This window comes from Lithobates pipiens, unplaced genomic scaffold (genome assembly GCF_037356315.1).
Source record: "Lithobates pipiens isolate NorthernLeopardFrog02 unplaced genomic scaffold, aLitPip1_a1.2 Scaffold_13, whole genome shotgun sequence".
Classification (NCBI taxonomy): domain Eukaryota; kingdom Metazoa; phylum Chordata; class Amphibia; order Anura; family Ranidae; genus Lithobates; species Lithobates pipiens.
This window is the reverse complement of record NW_027507718.1, coordinates 222833159-222844532: the sequence shown is the minus strand read 5'-3', so window position 1 is coordinate 222844532 and position 11374 is coordinate 222833159. Positions and strand designations below refer to the sequence as shown.

Genomic DNA, 11374 nt, shown 5'->3' with positions numbered 1-11374 from the left:
CTCAGTCTCCCCCACTTCCCATCAGAGTCCTCAGCCCTCTATTCTTTACATCAAAGTACTCAGTCTCCCCCACTTCCCATCAGAGTCCTCAGCCCCCTATCCTTTACATCAAAGTCCTCAGTCTCCCCCACTTCCCATCAGAGTCCTCAGCCCCCTATACTTTACATCAAAGTCCTCAGTCTCACCCACTTCCCATCAGAGTCCTCAGCCCTCTATTCTTTACATCAAAGTACTCAGTCTCCCCCACTTCCCATCAGAGTCCTCAGCCCCCTATCCTTTACATCAAAGTCCTCAGTCTCCCCCACTTCCCATCAGAGTCCTCAGCCCCCTATACTTTACATCAAAGTCCTCAGTCTCCCCCACTTCCCATCAGAGTCCTCAGCCCCCTATACTTTACATCAAAGTCCTCAGTCTCACCCACTTCCCATCAGAGTCCTCAGCCCTCTATTCTTTACATCAAAGTACTCAGTCTCCCCCACTTCCCATCAGAGTCCTCAGCCCCCTATCCTTTACATCAAAGTCCTCAGTCTCCCCCACTTCCCATCAGAGTCCTCAGCCCCCTATACTTTACATCAAAGTCCTCAGTCTCACCCACTTCCCATCAGAGTCCTCAGCCCTCTATTCTTTACATCAAAGTACTCAGTCTCCCCCACTTCCCATCAGAGTCCTCAGCCCCCTATCCTTTACATCAAAGTCCTCAGTCTCCCCCACTTCCCATCAGAGTCCTCAGCCCCCTATACTTTACATCAAAGTCCTCAGTCTCACCCACTTCCCATCAGAGTCCTCAGCCCTCTATCCTTTACATAAAAGTTCTCAGTCTCCCCCACTTTTAATCAGAGTCCTCAGCCCTCTATCCTTTACATAAAAGTTCTCAGTCTCCCCCACTTTTAATCAGAGTCCTCAGCCCTCTATCCTTTTACATGAAAGTCCTCAGTCTCCCCCACTTCCCATCAGAGTCCTCAGCCCTCTATCCTTTACATAAAAGTCCTCAGTCTCCCCCACTTTCCATCAGAGTCCTCAGCCCTCTATCCTTTTACATGAAAGTCCTCAGTCTCCCCCACTTTCCATCAGAGTCCTCAGCCCCCTATCCTTTACATCAAGGTCCTCAGTCTCCCCCACTTTCCATCAGAATCCTCAGCTCCCCTCCATTTTTTTACATCAGAGTCCTCAGTTTCCCCCAGTATTTCTTATCAGAGTCCTCAGTACTCCCACCCCTTTTTCACATCAGAATCATCATCCACCCCCCCCCCCCCCCCCCACCACTTTCCCACATCTGAGTCCTCATTTCCCCCCTTCACAGCACAATCCTCAGCTCCCCGCCCCCCCCCACATGAGAGTCCTCATCCCTCCACCCCCCGCCCCCCTCCTCACAATTTATTTTTATTTTTTTACATCAGAGTCCCTTAGTCTCCTTCTCATAATTTTTTGACATCAGGGTCCTCAGTTTTTCCCTTTCACATCAGAGTCTTCAGAACCCCCCCCAACTTTTCACAAAGGAACCCAACTTGCGCTACAAGTGCACTTGGAAGTGCAGTCGCTGTAAATCCGAGCGGGACATGCAAGGAAAATAAAAACAGCATTTCAGCTTGCACATGATTGGATGATAAAATCAGCAGAGCTTCCCCTCATTTCAGAGCGTCCCCTCAGATCTTCAGCGACTGCACTCCCAAGTGCACTTGTAGTGCAGTGTGAATTTGCCTTTAATAAATCAACTCCAATAGCGAAAGAGTTTCTTTCTATTTCCTTCTATTTGTTTCAATGCACAGCTATGTGATTAATAGAGTACTGGCTCAGCAGGACATAATACTGTCAGCTGTCAAGTTAGCAGCCCCTCCCCTAGGATTGTTGTGCTCCGAGGCCCCGCCCCCTCTGCCATCTCCGTACACAATACAGTTTCTGTCAAGCCTGTTGGAGTGGTTTCGTTGCACTTAAAGGGGAATCCACACGAAGAGGAGCACAATCCCACACGGCAACTGTTCAAACCGAAAAGGAAACATCCCGCAAGTGATCCCTCCGGAGATCAAAGCTGGCTTCATGAATCCCGATCACCGACAGCTCATCCCTGGAAGGTAAATATTTATATGGATCAGGGAATTTATGACTAGGCGATAATCGTAAGCAAATCCTGAATTAACCTTCTCTGCATTTTTCAGGTGTGGAGTAGATGCTATCGCCAGTGCATTACACAGATCTGGATTACAAATTGCATTGCTGGATTACTGAAAGCATTATAAAGCCTGTTGAAGATCTAAGTACCTGCATTGGCATCCACTGCCTGGAAGTTGGAAAAGTGCCAGGTTCCTGATATCTTAGATTGGAAAGATCATATAGCACAGATCTGAAGGACCTTATATTCATAGATCGGTGGGATCATATATTCATAGACCGGTGGGATCATATATTCATAGATCTGAATATTTAAAGACTTGAAGGACCATATATTCATAGATCTAAAGGATCACATATTCAAAGACTTGAATATTCATTGAATTTAAGGATCATATATTCATAGACCTGAAGGGCAATATATAGATCTGAAGGATCATTTATTCATAGACCTGAAGGACAATATATTCATAGATCTGAAGGATCATACATTAATAAATCTGAAGGACCATTTGTTCACAGATCTGAAGGAGCACATATTCATAGATCCGAAGGTTCATATTCATAGACCTGAATGACAATTTATTCATAAGCCTGAATATTCATAGACTTGAAGGACAATATATTCATAGATCTGAAGGACCATATATTCACAGACCTAAAGGACCATATATTCCTAGATTGGAAGGATCATTTAGTAATAGACCTGAATATTTATAGACCTAAGGGACCAAATATTCATAGATCCGACGGTTTATATATTCATAGACCTGAAGGATAATTTATTCATAAACCTACATATTCAAAGACTTGAAGGACTATATATTCTTAAATCTAAAGGATCACATATTGAAAGACTTGACTATTTATCTACCTTAAGGATCATAAAGTCATAAAGCTGAAGAACAATATATTCATAGATCTGAAGGATCATATATTCATAAATCTGAAGGGCTATATATTCCTAGATCTGAAGAAGGAAAATGCGGACCCCTACAGCAATGATTGTTGGCATGGTGCTGGCCCCTTGTGGGTTAGTGCTTACCCTCACTGCCACAGTAGCACCCAATTGGATCACACTGAGCAACCTGCCCTCTCTAGCCTCTGACATCCAGTACACCCAGGGCATTTGGGACATCTGCCAAACATCAACCCTAAATCAGAACATACAGTGTGGACTGACCAACAGTAACTATTTCAGTTTACAAGTGATACAAGTTGCCAGGGGAATGATGATCGCCTCTCTAATTGTCACCGGGCTTGGCATTGCATTGGCATCCTGGGGTGTGCGCTGCTGGGAGGACATACCAAATTTCCTTATATCAGCTTTTAGTGGCATTGCAATTTTCATCTCAGGGTTGCTCTCTTTGATTCCTATCTCGTGGTACAACAATCTAATGTATAACTGGTTGAGCACTGACATAGTAAGTAAAGCACCAACAATTTCTGTAGGCTATGGCTTGGTGGTGGGGTACATAGGCAGCTGCATGGAGATAATAGCAGGATTCTCACTTATGCTCTGCTTTGTGCCACCTTGCCAGAAGTACATGAAAAACAGGGGAAAACCCACAGCTTCCATGTACTATAGCAAGAAACAGATGCCTAACAAAAATGGGAACCCCAGCCAGGTCTACAGCATCCAGAGCAAATATACCCAGGAGGACCGCAACCCTAACCAGGTTGGCTACAGCATACAGAATGACAATTACCGGCATGATCCTGGAAGTAGAAAAGCTAATTCTGTCATTTCCAGCCCTAAATCCTACACCAACCCTATGGATGTGACAGCTGGAGAGTACCATAGAAATTACAGCAGACCAGGGAGCCAGCTGAGTTCTCTACCTTGTGACTCTGATCTGCTGTAGCCCATTGGACTCCCACCTGCTCAGGTACCTCTGTACACTTGCACTATGGATTGATAAGCACAGTTGCCATAATCCTGGAACAGGATAATTAATGAAGGAATATATCTCTCTGAATTTGCACTGTTTTCTGTTTTTGTTTTTTTCACAAGGGTGCATTTTTTAAAAAGACTCCATGTATGAAGGTTTGCGGCGATTTGATTTATATGTAATCAGTTGTAAAAATCAACCAAAATACAATTAGACAATTTTAAATAAATACAATATATTCATGCATAGTTATATTTTGTTTACTGTAATATTTGAACTATTAGCTCGCATTCCTGGTAATTTTGAAGTATTTTTTTTACAGGCATATTGCAGGCATTTTTGGACATGTAACGAGTTGTTTTCTAGGCAGGGCAAGGGGAGAGTAGTTCTATAGGGCCTGGTTCACACCTATGCATTTTTTACTGCGTTTTCAGTTTTGCAGAAGCATGCTACAGTCAATTTAACGTTGTTTCGTATGGATGTAGTTCACATCTGCGCATTTTATGGAAAGGGCCGGGGATGTTTTTCTGTTTTTTGGTTCCATAGACTTCAGTGGATCAAAAATGTGTATTGAAAAACACAAAATGCTCCTGGAATATGCAAACTGCATAGGTGTGATCCAGGCCTAAGGCTGGATTCACACCTATGCATTTTTAGTGCTTTTTGCAATTTTGCAGATTTGCACTGCAGTCCATTTAACATGGTTTCCTATGAAACACGTTCTGTAGTGCAAATCTGCAAAATGCAAAAAGCACTAAAAATGCCTAGGTGTGAATCCAGCCTAAGTCCTGATTCACACCTATGTGGGTTGCAGTTTGCATATTCCAGGTGTATTTTGTGTTTTTCAATAAACGTTTTTGATCCATTGAAGTCTATGAAACCAAAAACCAGAAAAAAAGTCCCTGGCCCTTTCCATAAAATTCACAGATGTGAACATGACCCATAGGAAACCATGTTAAATGGACTGTAGTGTGTTTCTGAAAAACAAAAAACGCACTAAAAAAATGCAGAGGTGTGAACCAGGCCTTAGGCCCCTTTCACACATGCGGACGATATGTCCGTATTTCATCCATCCGTTTGCGGATGAAATACGGGCATACATTCATCCCTATGGGATAACGGGTGTCTGTGGATGAACACCCGCAGACACCCGATATCGTCCGCCTCCCTTATTGTCCGATTCTGCAGACGGAGGAAAATCCTATTTTTCTATCCGTCTGCAGAGCGGATCGGATGAACACGGACAGGCGGTCCGTGCTCATCCGATCCCCATAGAGGAGAGCGGAGAGCTGACAGGGTGGTCCCTGCACAGTGTGCGGAGACCGCCCTGTCCACCGCCGACTCAGCTGGGACAACGGAGCGATCCCCGCTGAGCGAGCGGATCATCACGGGGCGGATCATTACTGATCCGCCCCGTGTGAAAGGGGCCTTAAAGTGCTAGAAAAAAAAACACACTTAGTGTGTGTTTACAGGTGCTCCATTTGAAATGTATGGGGCCAAAAGCACCTAAACACACACAAAAAAAAAAGAAAAAAGCGGATATACTTTTTTGAGCATAAACGTAGGGCAAGCGTACAAGTGTAAACAGGGACAATTTGAAAAAAATGTGATTCTGTATGTTGAATGTTGTCAGGCGTTGTCAGGGTAGGGAAAGGCACACCACAATGTTCAAGTCTACATAGGAAGCAATAGACTATGGGGTTTATTTACTAAAGGCAAATCCACTTTGCACTACAAGTACACTTGGAAGTACAGTCGCTATAGATCCAAGGGGAACATATAAGGAAAATAAAAAACAGCATTTTTGCTTGTACATGATTGGATGATAAAATCAGCAGAGCATCCCCTCATTTCAGATCTTCCCCTTAGATTTACAACGACTGAACTTCCAAGTGCACTTGCAGTGCAGAGTGGATTTGCCTAGTAAATCAACCCCTATGTGTAGCTGCTACTATATACAGTACATTGACAGACTGGTTACAAAATAGATCAATTAAATCCTAATTCTTTCTGTGATTGATTCACATTATATGCTATCAATATGCCATTGTGTCTAAAGCACTCAAAGCAGTATTAATCCTAAAAGCAAACATGTATTATATTGCAGTTTACCAATTCTTAGATGTGATTGTTGTATCCATTTCCCTTTTTAGGCTTTCTTTCTTCAGCTAGTAAGTGAAGGAGTTAAAACCGCCCGTGTTGCGGCGATTTGAAAGCGCTGCCCATTCATTTCAACGGGCAGGTCATTTTGGGAGTGCTGTATACAGCGCTCCTAAACCGCCCCAAAGATGCTGTTGGCAGGACTTTTCCTAACGTCCCACAAGCGCACCCCCCCAGCGTGAAAAAAGTCACACTAAAATGAGTGGGAGGCGGTTTTCAGGGACTATTTCTAGCGCTAAAACGCCTGAAACCCGCCTCATTGTGAAAGGGGTCTAATACAGGAGGTGTGTTACTGGCCATTATGATATATATGGATTATAATTGATTTTTAAAGTGGTTCTTCACCCTAAAAGGGAAGTTCCGCTAATCTGATCCCTCCCCCCCTCCGGTGCCACAATCTGCACCTTTCAGGGGGGAGGGGGGTGCAGTTACCTGGATAATCCAGGTAACTGCACCCACTTCCGGCCAGACTGCCGCAGACCCCCGCAGACGCTACGCCCCCCCCCCCCCGTTGTGTTCTGGGAAACACACAGTTCCCAGAGACACAGCGGGGACCATAAGAGACGCGCAGCGCGACTCACGCATGCGCAGTAGGGAACCGGGCTGTGAAGCCGTCATGCTTCACTTCCCGATTCCCTGACAGAGGATGGCGGCGGTGGCAGCAGCGAGACGAGCGATCGCTTGTCATCTGCCGCCGACATCGCTGGAACCTGGGACAGGTAAGTGTGATTTTATTAAAAGTCAGCAGCTGCAATATTAGTAGCTGCTGGCTTTTAATATTTTTTTTTTTAGGTGCAGCTCCTCTTTAACTACAATAAATGTATTGTATTAGATGAAGTATTGATTGTTCACCTCTGAGGTATAGGTTAGTCTGTGAAATTGGTGGTCATTTACCTCTTCTGCAGTGCTGAAAGTAAACCTGTCATGACTGAAACATAAGAGCTGAATCTCCTGAAAGTACTCATTTCCTGGCTGTTATGCTGACTCGCTAGCTTTAAACTTTGACTCACTGGCTTTGAAATAAGAATGTCTGCATTACAGCCAGACAACTAAAAGCGTCATCAGAAATTGCAGCCTCCATGTTTTTCTCATGACAGGTTCACTTTAGGGGAAAATCCCTAAATGAATACATTTACGTATAGCCTGTTAATTATTTTTTTATCTCTGTGAAGGTGAGGGTGCTTTGAACTTGTGAATTCATGCTTGCTGTCAGTTCCTGTGATGATTTAGGATCATGTGGAGGGCTAACCAGTTTTTTTTTTTCACTTTGGATAGAGCAAAGAGATGGTTAAAACTCCTGTCAGTTTTTTCAGCATCTGTGTCTCTTTTTTTGAGGAGATTTTCCTTCACTTCCTGTCCCATTGTCACAACAGGAAGTGAGAAGATAGCCTTGGTGGTCACCAGAACTAGTGTCCCCACTGGAAGATTTCCTTTCTATTTCTGTTTTGGTGACAACCCAAAATTTGGGAATTTCTTTCACTTTCTGTGGTAACAGTATACAGGACAAATAGAGAGTGTAAATCTCCTAAACGCAGGCAGCAATAAAAAAAAAACTGACAGATATTCTCTTATACATTTTTTATTGAACTGTACTGTAATTGTGTTGTCCCCCCATATTTATTTTTGAGTTAAATCCATTTATTTCTGAGTTAAATTCAAATGCATTTGTGGTGCGTTCCTGTGTGTTTACATGCATTCTGGTGCATTTACTTGCTAAAAAAATGAAGCATGCTGTTTTTTTTTTTAAATGCGCATAAAAGCAGTGGTGTGAACCAGGCTCATAAATTTTTCTTGCATATGCATTCATAATGTTAAATCTCATTTGGTGTAAACCAGTCCTAAGGGCTAATTCACGCCACAATCCCTGCATTCAGTGTGCATTTACATGCATTTTTAAAGCTTTTTTTTATGCTAAGTATGTCTGCCCTTACAGACATAATCATGGTGCCAGCTATTGTGTTCCAGTATGTTTACACACATTCCATTGCAACGAAATGCATCCTGCTGTACTTTGTATTTTATTTTTATTTCGAAAGCACTGGAACTGAGTACAGTGCTGTGAACGGTATGGTGATTAGAAAATATTGTTTTTTCCGTGCATGCATTCATGTTTAACCGCTTCAGCCCCCCAGAAGATTTTACCCCCTTCCCGACCAGAGCACTTTTTGCCCATGGTCACTGAGTCACTTTAACTCACATTTGTGCGGTTGTGCGACGTTGCACCCAAACAAAATTGACAACCGTTTTTCCCCACAAATAGAGCTTTCTTTTGGTGGTATTTGATCACACCTGCGGTTTTTATTTTTTTGCGCTATAAACAAAGAAAGAGCGTCAATTTTGAAAAAAAACCGCAATATTTTTTACTTTTTTGCTATAATAAATATTTCCCAAAAATATATAAAAAATTTTTTTTTTCTTTCTTCAGTTTAGGCCGATATGCATCTACATATTTTTGGTAATAAAAATCGCAATAAGCGTATATTGATTGGTTTGTACAAAAGATATAGCTTCTACAAAATAGGGGATAGTTTTATGGCATTTATATTATAAATTTTTTTTTTATACTAGTAATGGCTGCGATTTTTATTGGGACTGCGACATTATGGTGGACACGTCGGACAATTTTGACACATTTTTGGGACCATTGGCACTTTTACAGCGATCAGTGCTACGGTATGAAAATGCATTGATTACTATAAAAATGTCACTGGCAGTGAATGGGGATAACACTAGGGGGCAATCAAGGGGTTAATGTGTTCCCTAGTTTGTGTTCTAACTGAAGGGGGGGTGGGATTGTGCAGGGGAGATAACAGATCACTGTTCATACTCTCTATGAACAGACGTCTGTTCTCCCCTCAGAGAACCGGAAACTGTGTTTACACACACAGATCCCGGTTCTCCGCATGCGCCGAGTGATCGCAGGAGCCCGGCGGTGATCGCGACTGCTGGGCACTTGCATCGGCTCCACAGGCACGCATGGGGGCGCACGTACCTCCTGCGGCATGCACGCGCCCCCTAGTGGCCACAGGGCGAATCGGCGTTATATAACGTCGTTTCGCCCAGCCGTGCCATTCTGTAACTGCGGCGGATGAATGAATGAATGAATGAAATACTTGTATAGCGCACAATGCGAACTGAATCGCCTCTAGGTCGGCAAGTGGTTAAAAAAACACACACAAAGCACCTGGTGTGAACAAGTCCTAAAGCATTATACAATTTTTGTTGTTCAATTTCCTTTAGCTATACCTTCAACTATGTAGTACAAAGGCCTACCCGATTGCATACAATTTGACAGTATTTAGTTTTGACCTTAAATGATATGGTTTTGGTAAATCTAAGGAAAATTGTCTAAGAAAATTATATAAAAATTGTATAGTGTGTAGCCAGCTTAAGTTTTTTTTTTTTCCTTGATGGTTATTATGCAAGCAGACTAGATGCAAATAGCGCTTAATACGGTTCTACTTTAAGGCCCCCCTAAACATTAGATCAGGGGTCTCAAACTGGCGGCCCTCCAGCTGTTGCGAAACTACAAGTTCCATGAGGCATTGCAAGGCTGACAGTTACAAATATGACTCCCACAGGCAGAGGCATGATGGGTAGTTTTGCAACAGCTGGAGGGCCTCCATTTTGAGACCCCTGCATTAGATGGTCATCACTGAATGCTGGGATTAGGTGACATCTTGAATGTCTTGGGATAGTCTCAAACATCAGACACCTCTGTGAAAATCTATTGCTCCGGTCAAGTAGGATGTTGAAGTACAACTAAAAGTAAAACGTATTTTTTGTTTTTTTAGTTTTGGATAGAGTGCATAGGGACTAGAACATGTCATTTCTTATCGCTGTCTGTTAGGGAGATTCGCCCTCTCTATTTGTCCTGTTGACCATTATCATTGAAATGAAAATAAAAGACCCAAATTTTGGGTTGTCCCCAGAAAAGTAATAGAGGGCAAATCTTCCAATGGGGACACTAGATTGGGAGACCTTAGGAATTCCCTTAAAGCAGGAGTCCGCCGGGAGTTCCTCCGTTTTTTTTTTTTTAAAAGCCAGCAGCTACAAATACTGCAGCTGCTGATTTTTAAAATAAGGACACTTAATCCCCCTGTCGGCACCCAAAGCCGATCTCTCGATCGTCTCTCGGGTGCTGCCGCCGCCATCTTGGGTATGGGAATCAGGAAGTGGAGCCTTTCGGCTTAATTTCCCGGTTCCCTACTGCGCATGCGCGAGTCGCGCTGCACAATAAGGATGGTCCCGCTGCCTCTGGGATCCGTGTGTTTCCCAGCAGGCAGCGGGGGACTTTCGGAAAGGGGCGTAATCTACGCCCCTTTCCGCAGATAGCTATGCCTTAAGTGGGTGCAGATACCTGTACTGTACAGGTACCTGCACCCCCTCCCCCCTGAAAGGTGCCAATTGTGGGGCCGGAGGGGGGGAGGATTCCAATGAGCGGAAGGTCCACTTTAGGGTGGACCTCCGCTTTAATTTGAAAGGATTTTCTCTCAGTTCCTGTTTGGCTATAAGACAGGAAGTTAAGGCAAATCTCCACAATGGGACACAGATGGCAAAAAAAAAGTTTTGCCTGTAGTTCTACTTTAGGCTGGGTTCACGCCTATGCGAATTGGATGCGCATGGTAGGAGATAGGTTCTTTATGGAGCCGGTTCACATATCTCCGCTGCAGCTCCGGTGCATGAGTCTTGTGCATCTTTTGGCCCATTTCAGGTCCGAATTCAGCCCACAAATTCGGGGTGAAATTGGAAATTGGGGTGAAATTGGACCTGAAATGGTGAATGAGGATGCACCGGACCCCTGCTGGGCCGCATTGTGTGAACCCAGCCTTAATGTTTGCCAGCTCTACATATATAAACTTGACTTTCCATGCATGTCTGTGTGCCTCTTGGGGGATAGAAAGATTTTATGGTGCTTATGTCATTCATCAGTGTTTTATCACTAGCATAGCCTATTGCATTAGGGTGTGCACCCCTAAACCTCAAACACACGTGTGTATATGTCTACATATATATGACCCCAACACAATGATCTCCCTGCCAGCACAGTTGAAAGAGAAGTGCGTAAATACTTCTCTATTGGCAGAGCCAGTAAGCGGGAGATTTTTCCCATCATCCTGCTGGTACACACAGCTATAATGCTAATGTGCATGAGGTGATTAGGGTGTGCCCAGGCCTATAACCACTGTATATGGCCACTTGAACCACACTGTGTA

General features: G+C 43.6%; 1 protein-coding gene across 1 annotated transcript; it reads left to right on the top strand.

Moving 5' to 3' along the window:
• Positions 1-1894: 1894 nt before the first annotated feature.
• Positions 1895-4246, top strand: CLDN23 (claudin 23). Its single transcript, XM_077476251.1, has 2 exons — positions 1895-2069; positions 2154-4246. The coding sequence occupies exon 2, from the start codon at positions 3090-3092 to the stop codon at positions 3969-3971; it is 882 nt and encodes a 293-aa protein (XP_077332377.1). The 5' UTR covers positions 1895-2069; positions 2154-3089; the 3' UTR covers positions 3972-4246.
• The last annotated feature ends 7128 nt before the right edge of the window (positions 4247-11374 follow it).